The following is a 19,928-nucleotide window of genomic DNA, read 5'->3' on the forward strand; positions in this document are numbered from 1 at the left end:
TTTATTTATCTATGCCAGGCACTTTTCTGAGTGCTTTACATACAAGTTGTATTTAATCCTCACAAAAACCCTATGAGGTAGCTACTATTATTACTCTTATTTCACGAATGAAAAATTTGTGGAATAAAGAGTTAAAGTGACTTGTTCAAGGTCATACAGTTCTACAGCAAAATATAAAAATCCAATTGGAGGGTTAAATAAGTGGTGCTGAACTCATATACTGGAATACCTTATGGCTATTAAAAGGAATGGGTTAGATCTCTATGGGCGAATTTGGAAAAAATTACTGAATAAATAGGTAAAAAAAAAAAAACCAAAAATGCAGAGCAGTGGGTTTGGTATAATCCCATTTTGTAAAAAGAAATAATAACAATAACAATAATAATGTTACATGTATGTTCATATACATACATGTGGAGGGAGAGCAATTCAGTAGAATGCGTTTTACACGTTGATAGTGGTTATCTCTGGAGGGTGGAATTTTGGATCATTTTGAACTGTTTCTATTACACTTCTGAAATGTTTAAATTTGTGTAACTTGTAATAAAATTTAAAAAAATAACTAGGCTAAGGCTATCACAAAGAGCACTGAGAAGGATCTTTCAGTTAGATTTTAAAATAAAGAATAAAATGAACCAGTTAGATCGAGCAAGAGCAAATTAAAGGAAGTACCATTTATACAGTTGGAAGAAAATATATAATAGGCTATACAGGTTAAAAATTTATTGAAAATCTTAACTAATGTGAACGCAATTTTAAGTTAATCTTTTCATTTTAGACTTTGTTAAAAAACTTTCTAAAATGTGAGTCTACTTTCTTAATTTCTAAATTCATTCTTTCCTTGATGATTCTAGATCTTGCAGAGTCTCCAAGTCATCTTTGTGATGATTAGTTCTCACTGTGTAGTACTGTAACAAAGGAGGCAGAATTTAGACTAATTGAAGGACATATTTTTATAGTTACTTTTAAAACTCATCTGTAAAATCAATATTTTTTTTTGATTGTTTCTTTCTTTGCAAAGTAGAGTATAGGCAATTTTAATTTAATTAATGGTCATGGTTACTAGATTTTAAAAAATTGTAACTAGATTTAAGAAGTGTTTGAATCAGTTCATGATACTAATGGGTATTTGGGATATGTCCCAAACTATTTGAGCTGATGTCAAAGAGAGTGACCACAACCTCTCCCAAATCATTTGATTTTTTTCAACATTCATATATTTATTCAAGGAACATTTATTAAGAATCTACTATGATCCAAGCAGAGTGATGAATGCTAGTGATACAAAGATGTATAAGACACAGTCTTAGCTTCAGGTAACTGACATTTCACTTGGGACCTGGCCATTAAAAACAAATCTCAGAAATATACCAAACCTTCCATATATAAACATTAAAAACATTAGTAATAAGAATAGCTAACTTTTGCTGAGTACTTACTATGTACATGATCTCATAGTTAGTTTCCACAACTACCGTATTGGGTAGAAATTAATAACTAAGGCTTAGCAGGCTAAGTACCTTGCTCAAAGTTGCACAGCCAGTAAGTGATAGAACTGGGATTTAGACTTAGGCCACCTAATTCTGGAGCACTCATCCTTCTGAGAATAAGAGAAGCTGCTTTTGCTAATGTCTTGATAATACCACCAAGATAAAGCAAAACACTAAGGGAATAAAGAAGTTAATTATGAGGAAATTACAGGCAAACTAGGAAGATTTCAAGCAATGAGCCATATATACTTCACCTACAAAGAAGAAATACAGCAATTTATAGGATGATGTATTATTTAGAAGCAAATAGAAAGTTACTGGAAGAATCATCAGCACTGGCACAGGGTAGGAAGGTGCTTTCCTGCATTTAAAAGTTCTTCTACACAGCTCTAGCCACTAACTATTTTAAATAAAGGCATCAGGCAGCCTCAGAGTATTCTGAGCTCTGTAACATTAGAGATACAGTAAGTTCTTTCTGGGTAGGGTCACAGAAGGGAGAAAAGGACACAGCCCATGCCTGATCTATCCTGGCCAAAGAGAAAGACAAAGAGCTTCTTTCTCACAGGTTCAGTTTGATAACACAATGGAAAGGGCTCTGAAAGGTGGCCTGGAGAACTATGGTTGCCTCAGCCTGGGCCATGGCCCACTCTGTGACCAGGATGGTGAAGATATTACTGGAGAAAGGGAATGTAGGGGATGGTGCGCAGACCAACAACAGCCTCCACAGGTATCAGTGTCATCAATTCACTCAACAAATACCTGCTAGGATAATCTAGGTTATGCTACACATGGGGACACAGAAATGAGTGAAACAAGTTTCTAATCCGAGGTACTGACAATTTAATGCAGAGGTAAAAGACAATTTAGGTGAGGTGACAAAATTATCACACAATGAAGCAATGGTGAACAGTTCTACATGATATATAATTAAGTGCTGAATTGTGTGGTGCTGACCACAAGTGATGTGGTTGTTCTAAGGAGATGAAAATCAATACGGTAGTCATGAACCTAAATTAGGATTTAAGGGATGGGGAGAATTTGGCTAGAAGAAGATAGGGGAAGGAATTAAAAGGGAAGGAGTGGGAATTCAGAGGAAAAAGACTACTATGAGTGGAAGAATGGAGATAAAAAGGACAGTCAGAGAGGAGACAGGCTTGAGAAAAGCAGAGTGTGCAGTAGGTGAGAGCTCACAAACTACACAGCTAAGGCTGGTACCCTCCCTCCACGCCAGAACAATGTCAGTGCCTCATGATGCTGAAGGCATTCACCTGTGTCAGAATCTGACAGGAACTACATCCTTAGTTACCAACCCCTTCTACTGAATCACAGCGGGGAACAGGGAGTGGAGAGGGAGGAAGAGTGAAATTATCCATGTGGGATCAGGAAGAGATCAATGGTATCAGAATGGTGGGAACTTCCATATGTGCATAACCTTGGAGAGGCTAATATAGCCAGTAAGGAATACAGGAGGACAAACCGTAACTTGAATGATGGATGAATTAAAACCAGCTAAAAAAACCTCTTAAACCCCATAATTTGGGAATCTCTACTTGACTTCCTAACTAAAATATTTTCACACATTTCTGCTGCCTTAGAATGAAATCCAAATGTTTCAGCATGGCATATATGGCCTTGTCTACCTTTAACTCTTGTCTACCTTTTCAGCCTCGCTCCCACCTCTACCTGAGAGGCTCTGGAGGTAGGGAACTGGGTGCACTTCTCTGAAAGTTGATCGTATCATGCTTTCTTATGTCTCTGGGTTGCCTTTTTGAGTGGTCCTTTCCTCTTCCTCTGCTTGGATAATTCCTGCTTATCCTCTAAGACTCAGTTTGAATATTTCTTCTATGAAGTGTAGGATTATGGGTGATTTAGATTTACTTATTTGTGCTTACTTGCATTTTTAACTTGTTTATTATAAACATGGCTATTTTTCAGAATATAAGTATCAGGGAAAAGGCCATTGAAGTAAATAGAGCATATGAACAAGGGGAAAGACCACTATGTAGGACTACTCCATACCTTCTCTACAAAGTAATCCTAGGGGTAATTCAAGAAAAAAAGTCTAAATTCAAAACCAAAATGATTATCTTTTATGCCCATTGGACTAGCAAAGATTAAAAAAACAAACAAATAATGTCTAGTAGGAAAGTCTTATTTACTATTGGTAGAAATATAAATTGGTATGATCTTTTTGGAGAGTTGTTGGCAATAACTATCAGAAATGTATATATTGTTTTACTTCCTAGTAATTTTACTTCTAGGAATTTATTCTATAGAAAATACTTGCACAAGTGGACAATTATACACATTAACAGGGAAGCCTATGTAATTTGTGGGTGCAGAGCAAAATGAAAATGTAGAACCCCTTATTAAAAAACCTGGAAAAAAATGCAATTAAAAGTACTAAAACATAAAGCCTTTTAGTCTACTCTGTGGTCTTTTTCTTGAGTTATCATGGTGGGTTTTTGTTTTTGTTTTTATGCTTTGTTTTTAAAATTGTGGTAAGAACACTTAACATGAGATCTGCCCTTTCAACCAATTTTTATGTGTACAGTATAGTATTGTTAAGAAGTATGATATTGTACAGCATATCTCTAAAACTTATTCATTTTATTCATTGTCTCATTGTGTTTTTTAAAATCTGCTATTGATGTCATGCTCCGTCAGGCATGGGTGCTTTACAGGCAAGTGCAGACCCTCACAGGTGCCTTGGGCCCTGCTCCTGTAACTCAGCCCTAAAGGCATATGTGCCTGACCCTGACCCAAGTGTCTAGGCCTCTGCCCCATAGAGGAACACAGGACAGCAATGGTCATTGGGTGTGGGTGAGTGGGGTGGTGACACTAAGTTTGGTGAGCTGGCAAATGAGAATCCATTCTGGGGATGTGGGAAGGAGGCAGAAGACAGGGCATGTGTAAGCCAAGGCCATAAGCCCCTGGCACATTCTCCATTGTTCCATAAAACATCACTTTAAAACACATATTCAAAAATAAAATTATTAAGAATTTTAAGACAACAACCAAAGAGCATTAAACCCCATGCACGGGTCCTTTCTGCATGCAGGACCCTGTGTGACTGCACTGACTGTTAGCCCATGAAGCCAGTTTTGCACATAAGTTTGTACATACAGCATTGGTTATCATAGTAAAATGTAATAAACCAAATTGTTCATTAATAAGTAATTAAACAAGTAGACTATGGTAAAAACACACAACAAAAAAATCATGCAACCATTACAAAATGAGACACATCTATAAATACTGATATAGCTTTCTAACACACACGACCAAGGAAGGTTACAGAGTATTAGGTATGCCACATCCCATTAAAATATTGACAGAGAGAGAGAGAGAGAGAGAGAGAGAGAGAGAGAAAGTGTGTGTGTGTGTGTGTAAAGGAACATTGGAAGGGATACCCCAATCTCTTAAAAGGGATTAGGGGAGAAAGAAATTTTTACTTTTTACTTTATACACCTATAATATTTCAGTTTTTACTATTAGGATATATTGTTTCTGAAATAAAATGAAGATTTAACTCTAACACCTAGAAACGTCTGTCTGAACTGTAGTGAAATCTGCTTCCTGACTTGTAAAAGACTATTCATTAAAATTCTTACCATTCTTTTTACCTTTATAAAAAAATTCTTACCATCATTGCTGGGCTCTTCAATAGGAGATGCTGAGTCCATACAGTCTAGGATTCCCTTTGTGACCTCAACAACCTGAAGCCTTCTGACCCTCCCTAGGTCTGTATTTCTCAACCCTTCCTCCAATTGTTTGACCACCTCTTTTCCAGGCTGGGAAGTCAGAACAGTAATCTGAAAATAAACCCAAGAATTAATGTGTCTGTTCTCTCTGATGTACAGAGTTAGGAACATAACAGCTTGTATCTTAGGATAAACACAGAAGAAGTCTGTGGTAGTGGCTGTTGTGTTTAATGTGAAGAGGAGGATTTAATTGTAACTTACAAATCAAATTTCATTTGACAGATTCTGGTGAGACAGGTCATCACAGGACCTTTCCAATCAATCTGAGCTGATCTCAGAAATATCCCATACACCATTAGCCTCCACACGTACATAGCCTCCCTCATTATCAACATCTTCCACCAGAGTGGCACATTTTTTGTAACTGATGAATCTACATTGACACATCATAATCATCCAAAGTCCATAGATTACATTAGGATTCACTCTTGGTGTGACATTTTATGGGTTTGTACAAATGTATAATGACATGTACTCATCAGTATAATATCATACAGTAAAAGAAAATACAGAGTATTTTCACTGCCCTAAAAATCCTCTGTGCTCCACCTATTCATCCCTCTCTCCTCCAACCCGACAACCATTGATGTTTTTACTGTCTCCATAGTTTTGCCTTTTCCAGAATGTCATATGGTTGGAATCATACAGTATGTAGCCTTTTCAGACTGACTTCTTTCACTTAGTAACATGCATTTAAGAATCCTCCATATCTTTCTGTGGCTTGATAACTGATTTCTTTTTAGCACTGAATTATATTCCACTGTCTAGATGTACCACAGCTTATTTATCCATTCATCTCCTGAAGGACATCTTGGTTGCTTCCAAGTTTGGCAATTATGAATAAAGCTGCTATAAACACCATGTGCAGGTTTTTGTGTGGACTAGGTTTTCAGTTCCTTTGGGTAAATACCAAGAAGTGTGACTGCTGGATTTTATGGTAAGAATATGCTTAGTTTTGCAAGAAACCATTAAACTGTCTTCCAAAGTGGCTGCAGCATTTTGCATTCTTGCCAGCAGTGAATGAGAGTTCCTGTTGCTGCACACCCTCACTAACATTTGGTGTTGCCTTGGATTGGGTGTACTCTCAAAACCTGACACTGTGACAGTGTTAAGAGGGTAGAAAATCCTATTATAGTAATTGAAAGGTGGGGACTTGAAGAGGTGATTAGATTGAAGGACCATGCTGTAGTGAATGGATTAAAACCATTGGTCATGGGCATGGTTCTGAGAGCTTTAAAAAGGAGAGCACATGAGGAATTAATCTCTTGCTCTCTCTGCTCTGCCATTTCACAATGTGATGCCTTGCCATTACTGTCACCACCACCAAGGCCTTCACCAAATGTGTTTGTTGGACTTTGGACTTCCCAGCCTCCAAAACTGTAAGCAATAAATTTTGTTTTCTTTATAAAATACCCAGTTCTGTGTATTCTAAGTAATAGAAACAGACTAATACAAGTGTTAACAGTATTCTGGATTTTGGCCATTCTAATAGGTATGTAGTGGTATCTCATTGTTGTTTTAATTTGCATTTCCCTGATGACATAGAATGTGGAACATCTTTTCATATGCTTGTTTGCCATCTGTGTACCTTCAGTGGTGAGATGTCTATTGAGGTCTTTGACCCATATTTAAGTCAAGTTGTTTCCTTATTTTTGAGTTTTAAGAGTTCTTTAGATATTTTTTATAACAGCCCCTCCTCAATATGTCTTGCAAATATTTTCTCCCAGTATGTGGGTTTTGATTCTCTTGACAGTCTTTCACAGAGCAGAAAATTTTAATTTTAATGAAGTCTACCTTATCGATCTTTCTTTCATGGGTTGTGCCTTTGGTGTTGTATCCAAAAAGTCATTGCCAAACCCAAGGTCACTTACATTTTCTCTTATGTTATCTTCTGGGAATTTTGTAGTTTCACATTTTATATTTAGGTCTATGATCCATTTTGAGTTAATTTTTGTGAAAGGTGTAAGGTCTGTGTCTAGATTCATTTTTTGCATGTGGATGTCGAGTTATTCCAGCACCATTTGTTGAAAAGATTGTCTTTGCTCCATTGTATTGCTTTTGCTTCTTTATAAGGGATCTGTTGACTATATTTATATGGATCTATTTCTGGGCTCTCTATTCTGTTCTCTTGATTTATTTGTTTGTTCTTTCACCAATACCACACTGCCTTGATTATTGTAGTTTTATAGCAAGTCTTAAATCAAGTAGCATCAGTCCTGCAACTTTGTTCATCTCCTTCAATGTTGTGTTGGCTATTTTGGGTCTTCTGCCTCTCCACATAAACTTTAGAGTCAGTTTGTTGATACCCACAAAATAACTTGCTGGGATTCTGATTGGGATTACATTGAACCTATAGATCAAGTTGGGAAGAACAGACATCTTGACAATATTGATTCTTCCTGTTCATGAATATGGAATATCTTTCCATTTATTTAGCTCTTCTTTGATTTTGTTCATCAGAGTTTTGTAGCTTTCCTCATATAGATCTTGTACATATTTTGTTAGGTTTATATCTAAATATTTTATTTTGGGGGGGTGCTAATTTAAATGGTATTATATTTTAAAATTCCACTTGCTCATTGCTCATATATAGGAAAGTGATTGACTTTTGTTTATTAACCTTGTATGCTGTAAACTTGTTATAATTGCTTATTAGTTCCAGAATTTTTTTTGCTGATTCTTTCCGATTTTCTACATAGATAATCATGTCATCTGCAAACAAAGACAGTTTTATTTCTTCCTTCCCAATCTGTACCCTTTTGTTTCCTTTTCCCTTATTGCATTAGCTAGGATTTCGAGGACAATATTTATTTGTATTTTTTCTCTTGAGTGAAACATAATGAATTTTACTAGACTGATAACAACAATGGAATATATAAAGAATTACAGGCTGAGTGCATGTGTTTGTTATGTCCCTGTGTGTGTCAGTGTGAGTTGGGTGATTCAGGACAATGTTTAAAAGGAATGATGAGAAGAGACATCCTCACCTTGTTCCTGATCTTAGAAGGAAAGCTTTGAGTTTCTCACCAGTAAGTGTGATCTTAGCTATAGGTTTTTGTAGATATTCTTTATGAAGTTGAGGAAATTTCCTTCTATTACTAGTTTATTGAGGTTTGTTTTTTTTTTTTAATCATTACTGGGTATTGGATTTTATCAAATGCTTTTTCTGCATCTATTCATGTGATTTTTCTCTTTCAGCCTGTTGATGTGATGGATTACTTTAATTGATGTTTGAATCTTTAATCAGGCTTGCACACCTGAGATAAATTTCACCTGGTTGTGGTATATAATTCTTTTTACACATTATTGGATTTGATTTGCTAATATTTTGTTGACGATTTCTACAACTATACTCATGAGAGATATTGTCTGTAGTTTTCTTTTCTTGTAATGTCTTTGTCAGTTCTAGTATTGAATAATTCTGGCTTCATAGAATGGGTTAGGAAGTTATTCCCTCTGCTTTTATCCTCTGAAAAAGATTGTAGAGAATTGGTATAATTTCTTCCTCAAATGTCTGGTATAATTCGACAGTGAACCTATTAGTGCCTGGTGCTGTTTTGGAATGTTATTAATTATTGATTCTATTTCTTTAATAGATATAGGTGTATTCATATTGTCTATTTCTTTTTGTGTCAGTTTTGGCAAATTGTATCTTTCAAGGAACTGGTACATTTCATCTAGGTTGTCAAATACGTGGGCATAGAGTTGTTCATAGTGTTCCTTTATTATCTTTTTAATGTCTGTAGGATCTGTAGTGATGTCCTATCTTTTATTTCTGATATTAGTAATTTGTGTCCTCTCTTTTTTTCTTAGTCTGGCTAGAGGTTTATCAATTTTATTGATCATTTCAAAGAACCAGTGTTTGGTTTTGTTGATTTTCTCTACTAATTTCCTGTTTTCAATTTTGTTGATTTCTGCTCTATTCTCTATTCCATTCTATTTCTTTTCTTCTGCTTACTTGGATTTAATTTGTTATTCTTTTTTTTTTTTTTTAGTTTCCTAAGGTGGAAACTTAGATTATTAATTTTAGATTTTTCTTCTTTTCTAATGTATGCATTCAATGATATAAATTTCCCTCCGAGCACTGTTTTCTCTGCATCCCACAAATTTGATAAATTGTGTTTTCATATTCATTTAGTTCAAAATATTTTAAAATTTGTTTTGCGACTTCTTCTTTGACCCATGGGTTTTTTGAGTGTGTTGTTTAATCTCCACATGTTTTGGGATTTCCAGGTATCTTTGTTATTGATTTCTACTTTAATTCCATTGTGGTCTGACAGCAGATATTGTATGATTTCTATTCTTTTAAATTTGTTAAGGTGTGTTTTATAACCCAGAATGTGGTCAACTTTGTGAATGTTCCACATGAGCTGGAGAAAAATGTGCATTCTTCTGTTGTTGGATGATATAGTACATAGATGCTGATTATATTCGGTTCATTAGTGATATTGTTGAGTTCAACTATATCCTTACTGATGTCTTGCCTGCTGAATCTGTCCACTTCTGATAGAGGGATGCTGAAGTTTCCAACTATAATGGATAATGGATTCCTCTATTTCTCCTTGCAATTCTATTAGTTTTTGCCTCATGTAGTTTGACTCTGTGTGGTTAGGTACATACACATTAAGGATTGTTATGTCTTCCTGGAGAATTGACCTGTTTATCATTATGTAATTCCCTTCTTTATCCCTAACAACTTTCCTTGCTTTGATATCTGCTTTGTATGAAATCAATATAGCTATTCCTGCTTTCTTTTGATTAGTGTTAGCATGGCATATTTTTCTTCATTCATTTACTTTTAGTCTATATGTCTTTATATTTAAAGTGGGTTTCCCATAGACAACACATAGTTAGATCTTGCTTTTAGATCTACTCTGACATTCTTTTTTGTTGTGCATTTAGACCATTGGCATTCAAAGTGATTATTGATGTAGTTGGACTGATATCTACCATATTTGTTACTATTTTTTATTTGTTGTCCTTATTGTTTATTCCTATTTTTTGTCTCCCATGCTTTTTCTGCCTTTTGTGGTTTTAATTGAATATTTTATATAATTCCATTTCCTCTCCTTTCTTAGCATTTTATTTATTTATTTTTTAGTGGTTACCTTAGAGTTTGCAATGTACATTTACAACTAATCCAAGTCCACTTTCAAACAACACTATACCACTTTGCAGGTAGGTAGTGTAAATACCTTATAATAACAAAATAATCCTAATTCCTCTCTTCTATCTCTTATATTATTGCTGTCATTCATTTCACTTATATATAAACATACATAAGCACCTGTAATGCATACATAACCAAATGCATTGCTGCTATTATTATTTTGAATCAACTGTTATCTGTTCAATCAACTAAGAATAAGAAAAATAAAAATTTATTTTTCCTTCGCTTATTCCTTCTTCGATGCTTTTTCTTTATGTAGATCTGAGTTTCTGACATATTATTTTTCTTTTCTCTAGAAAACTTTTTTCAACATTTCTTGCAAGGCAGGTCTATTGGCAATAGATTCCCCCAATTTTTGTTTGTCTGGGGGAGTCTCTTTTTCTCCTTCACTTAAAAAAATTTCTTAAAGTTTTTATCATACATGCTGTGTTCATGGAAAATCAAGGCCTTTGAAAGAACTTGATTAGATACAAATTATGTTCAGCTCTGAGCTGGTTACAAATCATGTTTAGCATGGAAACAGTTAAGCTAAAGCTTTCTTATCTTTATAGGTTGCCATCATTTTCTTGATTTCAGCAATAGTTTTCCCTGAATTCAGACCCTAGGGACATGTCCTTGTGTAGTTCATGATGGTGTGGCAGTGGTAGAGAGAGAATAGATCCTCAAGCTTGGCCAGGAGCTCCTTGGTGAAGTCATCTCTGGTATTGATCATACAGTGATAGGCCTGCAGAAGAACCACAGGCCACAAATATTTGTTTCTGTTCCACCAAAATCTGTGGCAGCTGGTGCTACAGCAAGCTCAGAGGATGTATTTGTAGAGGCATCCAGTTTGTCACAATCTTCTATGTATTGCAGATACTGCTGTTTGCCTTCCTGGGATTCATCCTTCTTCAAATAAGGCTCAGTGGATTTGTACTGTGCTTAGAAGTTGCTCAAATCAGGAACAAGATCCTTTATCATATACATATGTGATAGAAAGAAGAATGTAGATTTTTGAAACTTCATTGAGGTTGATGTTGATCCTTCATGCAAGCTACAGTGTTGCCTCCATTGATGTTCATTGCACAAGAGCTGCAGATACGTTCTCTGCATGATCTATGGAAGGTCAAGGTAGAATCTATTTCATTCTTAATCTTGATTAAAGCATCCAGTACCATTGGGCCACATTTATTAAGATCAATTTCATGAGTCTGCATATGAGGTTTATCTCCAGCCTTGTCTGGGCCCCATTGTTAGATGGCAAATTTCCTTTTTTTTTTTTTAATTTTTATTAATTTTTATTATTTATTTATTTATTATTTTTTCTTTCTTTTTAAAAAAATTTTATTTTGTCGATATACAATGTGGTTGATTATTGTGACCTAATACCGAAACCTCCCTCCCTCCTCCCTCCCACCCAAAAATGTCCTTTCTGTTCGCTTGTCATATCAACTTCAAGGAACTGTAGTTGTTATGTCTTCTTCCCCCGACCCCCAGTTTTTTTGTGTGTGTGTGCGTGAATTTATTTATTTATTTTTAGCTCCCACCAATAAGTGAGAACATGTGGTATTTCTCTTTCTGTGCCTGACTTGTTTCACTTAATATAATTCTCTCAAGGTCCATCCATGTTGTTGCAAATGGCAGTATTTCATTAGTTTTTATAGCTGAGTAGTATTCCATTGTGTAGATATACCAGATTTTCCGTATCCACTCATCCGAGGATGGACATTTGGGCTGGTTCCAGCTTTTGGCTATTGTAAAGAGTGCTGCGATGAACATTGGGGAACAGGTATACCTTCGACTTGATGATTTCCATTCCTCTGGGTATATTCCCAGCAGTGGGATGGCTGGATCATATGGAAGATCTATCTGCAATTGTTTGAGGAACCTCCATACCATTTTCCATAGAGGCTGCACCATTTTGCAGTCCCACCAACAATGTATGAGTTCCTTTTTCTCCGCAACCGTGCCAGCATTTATCGTTCATAGTCTTTTGGATTTTAGCCATCCTAACTGGGGTGAGATGGTATCTCAGTGTAGTTTTGATCTGCATTTCCTGGATGCTGAGTGATGTTGAGCATTTTTTCATATGTCTGTTGGCCATTTGTATATCTTCCTTAGAGAAATGCCTACTTAGCTTTTTGCCCATTTTTTAATTGGGTTGCTTGTTTTTTTCTTGTGAAGTTGTTTGAATTCCTTGTATATTCTGGATATTAATCCTTTGTCAGATGTATATTTTGCAAATATTTTCTCCCACTCTGTTGGTTGTCTTTTAACTCTGTTAATTGTTTCTTTTGCTGTGCAGAAGCTCTTTAGTTTGATATAATCCCATTTGTTTATTTTTCCTTTGGTTGCCCATGCTTTTGGGGTTGTATTCATGAAGTCTGTGTCCAGTCCTATTTCCTGAAGTGTTTCTCCTATGTTTTCTTTAAGAAGTTTTATTGTTTCAGGGTGTATATTTAATTCTTTAATCCATTTCGAGTTGACTTTAGTGTATGGTGAGAGGTATGGGTCTAGTTTCATTCTCCTGCATATTGATATCCAGTTCTCCCAGCACCATTTGCTAAAGAGGCAGTCTCTTCCCCAGTGTATAGGCTTGGTACCTTTGTCAAAGATCAGATGGCTGTAGGTGTGTGGGTTGATATCTGGATTCTCTATTCTATTCCATTGATCAGTGTGTCTGTTTTTATGCCAGTACCATACTGTTTTGGTTATTATAGCTTTGTAGTATAGTTTAAAGTCAGGTAGTGTTATGCCTCCAGCTTTATTTTATTTGCTCAGTGTTGCTTTGGCTATGCGTGGTCTTTTGTTATTCCATGTGAATGTCTGGATAGTTCTTTCCATTTCTGAGAAAAAGGTCATTGGAATTTTGATGGGGATTGCATTGAATTTGTATATCACTTTGGGTAGTATGGACATTTTCACTATGTTGATTCTTCCAATCCAAGAGCATGGGATATCTTTCCATCTTCTTGTATTCTCTCTAATTTCTCTCAGCAGTGGTTTGTAGTTCTCATGATAGAGATTTTTCACATCCTTGGTTAACTCAATTCCTAAGTATTTTATTTTTTTGGTGGCTATTGTAAATGGGCAGGCTTTCTTGATTTCTCATTCTGCATGTTCACTATTGGAGAAAAGAAATGCTACTGATTTTTGTGTGTTGATTTTGTATCCTGCTACTGTGCTGAAATCATTTACCACCTCCAAGAGTTTTTTTGTAGAGGCTTTAGGCTGTTCGATATATAGGATCATATCATCTGCAAACAGGGATAGTTTGACTTCATCTTTTCCAATCTGGATGCTCTTTATTTCCTTCTCTTCTCTGATTGCTCTGGCTAGTACTTCCAACACTATGTTGAATAGGAGTGGTGAGAGTGGGCATCCTTGTCTAGTTCCTGTTCTTAAAAGAAAAGCTTGCAGCTTTTCCCCATTCAGGATGATATTGGCAGTGGGTTCATCATATATGGCTTTAATTATGTTGAGATACTTTCTGTCTATACCTAACTTATAGAGGGTCTTTGTCATGAATGAGTGTTGAATTTTATCAAATGCTTTTTCAGCATCTATAGAGATGATCATATGGTCCCTGTGTTTGATTTTATTAATATGGTGTATCACATTTATTGATTTGCGTACATTGAACCAACCTTGCATCCCTGGGATGAATCCCGCTTGATCGTGGTGAATAATTTTACATATGTGTTGCTGTATTCTGTTTGCTAACATTTTAGTGAGGATTTTTGCATCTATATTCATCAAGGATATCAGCCCGTAGTTTTCTTTTTTGGTTATATCTTTACCTGGTTTTGGTATCAGGATGATGTTTGCTTCATAGAATGAGTTTGGGAGATTTGCGTCTGTTTCAATCTTTTGGAATAGTTTGTAAAGAATCGGTGTCAATTCCTCTTTGGATGTTTGGTAAAATTCTGCTGTGAATCCATCTGGTCCTGGGCTTTTCTTTGTTGGGAGCTTTCTGATAACAGCTTCAATCTCCTTTATTGTTATTGGTCTGTTCAGATTTTCTGTGTCTTCATGGCTCAGTTTTTGGAGCTTGTGTGTGTCCAGAAATTTATCCATTTCCTCCAGATTTTCAAACTTGTTGGCGTATAGTTGTTTATAGTAGTCTTGAATGATTCCTTGTATTTCAGATGAATCAGTTGTAATATCACCTTTTTCATTTCTAATTTTTGTTATTTGAATCTTCTCTCTTCTTTTTTTTTTGTTAGCCATGCTAGTGGTTTGTCAATTTTATTTATCTTTTCAAAAAACCAACTTTTTGATTCATTGATCTTTTGTATTTTTTTTGGTTTCAATTTCATTAAGTTCTGCTCTGATCTTAATGATTTCTTTCTGTCTGGTAACTTTAGGTTTGGATCATTCTTGTTTTTCGAGGTCTTTAAGGTGACGTGTGTTCACTTGCCATCTTTCCATTCTTCTGAGGTGAGCATTTAATGCAATAAATTTCCCCCTTAATACTGCCTTTGCAGTATCCCACAGGTTTTGGTATGATGTGTCATTATTTTCATTAGTTTCAATAAATTTTTTGATTTCTTGCTTGATTTCTTCTTGGACCCATATGTCATTAAGTAGAATGCTGTTTAATTTCCATGTTTTTGTATACTTTCCAGAATTTCATTTGATATTGATTTCTAGTTTTAATCCATTGTGGTCTGAGAAAATACATGGGATAATTCCAATTTTTTTGAATTTGTTGAGACTTGATTTGTGACCTAATATGTGATCTATCCTGGAGAATGATCCATGTGCTGATGAGAAGAATGAATATTCTGAGGTTGTTGGATGGAATGTTCTATAGATATCTGCCATGTCCAATTGGTCTAGAGTATTGTTTAGATCTTGTGTTTCTCTGCTGATTCTTTGCCTAGATGATCTGTCCAATATTGACAGTGGGGTGTTCAGATCCCCTGCTATTATGGTATTTGTGTCTATTTCTTTCTTTAGGTCTAACAGAGTTTGTTTTATAAATCTGGCTGCTCCAACATTGGGTGCGTACATATTTATGATTCTTATGTCTTCTTGATGGATCAGTCCTTTTGTCATTAAGTAGTGTCCCTCATTGTCTCTTTTTATGGTTTTTAGTTTAAAGTCTACTTTGTCAGATATAAGAATAGCTACTCCAGCTCGTTTTTCTTTTCTGTTTGCGTGGTAAATCTTTTTGCATCCTTTCACTCTTAGTCTATGTGAGTCTTTATGGGTGAGGTGGGTCTCTTGAAGGCAGCAAATAGTTGCGTCCTCCTTTTTAATCCAGTCAGCCAGTCTGTGTCTTTTGATTGGGGAATTTAAGCCTTTTACATTAAGAGTTGTTATTGAAAAGTGTTGATTTATTCCTAGCATTTTATTGATCGTTGTTTGGTTGTCTTAGGTGTCTTTTGTTCCTTGCTTTCTGATTTACTGTTTGTTTTCTGTGTTTGTTGGTTCCTTAGGTTGTAGAAAGCCTTTTTGTTTGTTTGTTTTCTCTTCATGAATGCCATTTTTATTATACTAGTGGGTTTAGATTTTTCTTGGCTTTTTATGGCAGTGGTAGTTATTTTTCAGGAACCAAACCCCGTACTCCCTTGAGAATTTCTTGTAAGGGTGGTCGTGTGGTAGTGAACTCCCGCAGTTTTTGTTTGTCTGAGAAATATACTATTTGCCCTTCATTTCGGAAGCATAGCCTTGAAGGTAGAGTATTCTTGGCTGACAATCTCTGTCTTTTAGTATTTTGAATATATCATCCCATTCCTTTCTGGCTTTTAGGGTTTGTGATGAAAAGTCTGATGTTAGCCTGATTGGGGCTCCCTTATAGGTGATTTGATGCTTCCCTCTTGCAGCTTTTAAGATTCTCTCTTTGTCTTTGAGTTTTGCCAATTTGACTATAACATGTCTTGGAGAAGACCTTTTTGGGTTGGATATGTTTGGAGATCATTGAGCTTCCTGGATCTGAAGATCTGTGATTTTTCCTATACCCGGGAAGTTTTCTGCCACTATTTTGCTGAATATGTTTTCAATGCAATCTCCTTTTTCCTCCCCTTCTGGAATACCCATGACTCCGATATATGAGTGCTTAAGGTGGTCTGATATCTCTCTCAGATTTTCTTCAATACCTTTGATTCTTTTTTCTTTTTTTTTGTCTGCTTGTGTTATTTCAAACAGCCCATCTTCAAGTTCAGAGGTTCTCTCTTCAATTTCCACAAGCCTGCTGGTTAAACTCTCTGTTGTGTTTTTTATTTTGCTGAATAACTTCTTCAGTTCGGCAAGTTCTGCTACATTTTTTTTCAGGACATTGATTTCCTTGTACATTTCCTCTTTCAGGTCCTGTACATTCTTCCTCGTTTCATCATGATGTCTAGCTGAGTTTTCTGTCTCTCATTCAGTTTCCTTAGACTTATCACTTGAAATTCCTTGTCAGTCATTTCGAGGGCTTCTTGTTCTATAGGATCTAGAGCTTGAGAGTTATTATCCTTTGGTGGTGTACTTTCTTGATTTTTCGTATTTCTGGTATCTTTTCTTTGATGTTTATTCATTGTGGCAGGGGGTTTCACAGTCCACAGGTTTGACACTATTGACTGACTAAGATGTTGCTGTGGTTGCCAATTTGGTATGGCTACCTCAGTGACTGCTCAGTTGGCCACTAGTGCCTTGCGTGTGTGGTTGCCTCGGGTCTTGGGCCTCTCCGGGGAGCCACCTCTCTGGTCAGCTTGGACTCTGCCGGGCTGCTGGGTGATGGGGCAGTACCGCAGGGTGTCGCTCCTGCCGCTGCTGCTTCCCGTGCTGCTGCCACTGCCGCTGCTCACGCTGCTGCTGCCGCTACTGCTGGCGCCGCTTCCGCTGAGTTTCTGAGGCTGAGAAGTCCAAAGTCCATACAATTATGAAGGTTGAGAAGTCCCACAAAATTCATCTGCAAACTGGATGCTGGTAGTATTGCTCAGTCGAAGTTAGAAATTCTCAGAAGCAGGGAAGCTGATGGTGCTATTCTCAGTCTGAGTCCAAGGCTTGAGAGCCAGGGGTGACACTGGTATAAGTCCTGGAACCCAAAGGCTGAAGAGTCTTGAGTTCTGATATCAACAGACAGGAGAGGAGAGTGTATCCCAGCTCCAGAGGACAGAGCAACAGATTTGCTTTTTGTTCTGTTTCTGTTCTCTATGGACCCCTGGTTGACTGCTTCAGTTTCAGGATGGTTGGCTCGAGCAACTAGTTTCAGTCCAAAGTCCAGGAAACACATCTGTTGAGGGCTGCCTTCTTCTGGTGACTCTCTACAGCAACTTAGGATATCACATCACTTTTCTAACCTGGAAAATCACAATCCAGGGGCACATCCAGTGAGGGCCTTCTCCTGGGTGGAAACTACAGGGTTTCCTGGAGACTGCAGGGTACCACAGCATGAGAGTGGCATGAGCAAGAGAGCTAAACTGAAACTTTTAGCCGGCCCCGTGGCGCACTCGGGAGAGTGCAGCGCTTGGGAGCGCAGCGGCGCTCCTGCCGCGGGTTGGGATCCTATATAGGAACGGCCAGTGTGCTCACTGGCTGAGCGCGGTGCGGGCGACACCAAGCCAAGGGGTTGCGATCCCCTTACCGGTCACAAAAAAGGACTAAACTGAAACTTTTAAATGTGTATTTTTTGTTATCTAGGATTTTTCACTTTTAGGAATATATCTTAAGATAATCAAACAAGTGTCCAAGTGTAAGAATAAGAATTCTTGCAGCATTGCAGCATTGGTTACAATGGCAAAAAAGAAAGAAAAAAAGAGAAACAACCTAAATGTACATCAACTGGAGACTAATTCATTATGGTACAATTAAACATTATGTAGCTATTTAAAATTATGACATATATCATATTTATTGACATAAAAAACCTCTACATTATATTGTTAATAATAAAAATTAGATAACAGAATCAGCTGGCATAGTATTATCTCATTTATGTAAATTTTTAAGTTATGTCTCTATTTATCTATCTATCTTCCCTCATCTCTACAGATAAACAAGTAGATGATTGGAAGATACTCACCAAAATGTTAATGGGTGGTAAGATTGTAAGTACTTTTTCCTTTATACTTGTTTTTCTCTTTTAAATTCTCTTTCAATTCTTCTGAATATGTCAAAAAATAGTCTTAATTTTTGCTACCATGCTTTTAACTCCTCTCTAACAGATAGTAATCTCTTTATTGCCCTTTTTCCAGGCTGTTTTAACAGGAAATCTTTCCCAGTTTTTATTTTTTAAATCAAAGCTATATTTGCACGTAGTTAAAAAAGTCAAACAGTTTTTGCAGAGAGTGTGAATAGTTCACGAATTTTACAAAACATATCGTCTACTCCCCACTCCCACTTTGACAGTTTTCTAAAGACAACTACTTTCAAGATTTTTAGCTGGTTTATTTTCTATTTACCTCCATATGATTGAAATACACACACACACACACACACACACACACACACACACACACACACACACACAGTTGGCCCTTGAACAATGTGTGGGGGGGTTAAGGGCATAGTGGAGAATCCGTGTTTAATTTTCCCCATGTAATTAATTAACTTAAGTACTTAAAGTAGTTAAATACCTAACTAAAGTAGTTAAATACTTCCCTCCTGTGCAACCCACACATGTGAAAAGTCCCTTCATGTGGGTTGCACTTATAAGAGCACCTGTGCAGTTCAAACCCGTGTTGTTCAAGGGTCAATTGTATAGTGTGTGTGTGTGTGTGTGTGTATTTTCACATATATTCTTGTTTCTCACATGGCAGAAGGGCAACAGGGCAAATTTCTTGATTTGGAGAGGTGTGGCTGCAGCTGTTTGGGTCTCTTGGCAGGCCTTCAGGCAGGATCCATCAAGGGTTGTGGGTGGGAACTGGAACCTCAAGTCGAGTCTGACCACTGCCACCATCTTGGCTCTGGACTTCCCTTCACTTTTGAAGGATAATTTGACAGGGTACAAAATTCTAGGCTGGTGGGTTTTTTTTCTCACAATGCTTTAAATATTTTACTTCTCTCTTGCTTGCATGGTTTCTGAGGAGCAGTTGGATGTAGTTCTTATCTTAATTCTCTATAGGTAAGGTGTTTTTTCCCTCTGGCTTCTTTCAGGATATTTTTCTTTATATTTGATTTTCTGTAGTTTTTTTTTTTTTTTGGTTTGTTTGTTTGTTTTAATTTTTTGGCATTTATTCTGTTTCATGTTCTCTGAGCTTCCTGGATCTACGGTTTGGTGTCTGACCTTAATTTAGGAAATGCTCAGTCATTACTGTTTCAAATATTTCTTCTGTTCCATTCTCTTTTCTCCTTCTGGTAGTCCCATTATGTGTATGTTATACCTTTTATAGTTTTTGGATATTATGTTCTGTTTTTTTTTCTTCTCCTTTCAGTCTTGCTCTCTTTGCTTTTCAGGTTTGGAGCTCTCTACTGATATATGCTCAAGCTCAGACATTCTTTCCTCAGTGATGACAAACCTACTAATAAGCTTATCAAAGGTATTATTCATTTCTGTTGCAGTGTTTTTGATCTCCAGCATTTATTTTTGGTTCTTTC

At 36.5% G+C, this 19,928-nt stretch overlaps 1 protein-coding gene and 1 pseudogene across 1 annotated transcript in view; both read right to left on the bottom strand.

The window, feature by feature from the left end:
- The window catches only part of M1AP (meiosis 1 associated protein), an 85,810-nt gene that overhangs the window by 36,490 nt on the left and 29,392 nt on the right, over window positions 1–19,928 (bottom strand). Inside the window, exon 3 of the mRNA XM_063077789.1 lies at window positions 5,137–5,305. Coding sequence (XP_062933859.1) covers window positions 5,137–5,305 — 169 coding nt within the window. The remainder of the gene's footprint in view (window positions 1–5,136; window positions 5,306–19,928) is intronic.
- Window positions 10,948–19,290, bottom strand: LOC134363436 (succinate dehydrogenase [ubiquinone] iron-sulfur subunit, mitochondrial-like; annotated as a pseudogene).

The sequence above is a fragment of the Cynocephalus volans genome, chromosome 14 (assembly GCF_027409185.1).
Source record: "Cynocephalus volans isolate mCynVol1 chromosome 14, mCynVol1.pri, whole genome shotgun sequence".
Taxonomy (NCBI): Eukaryota; Metazoa; Chordata; class Mammalia; order Dermoptera; family Cynocephalidae; genus Cynocephalus; species Cynocephalus volans.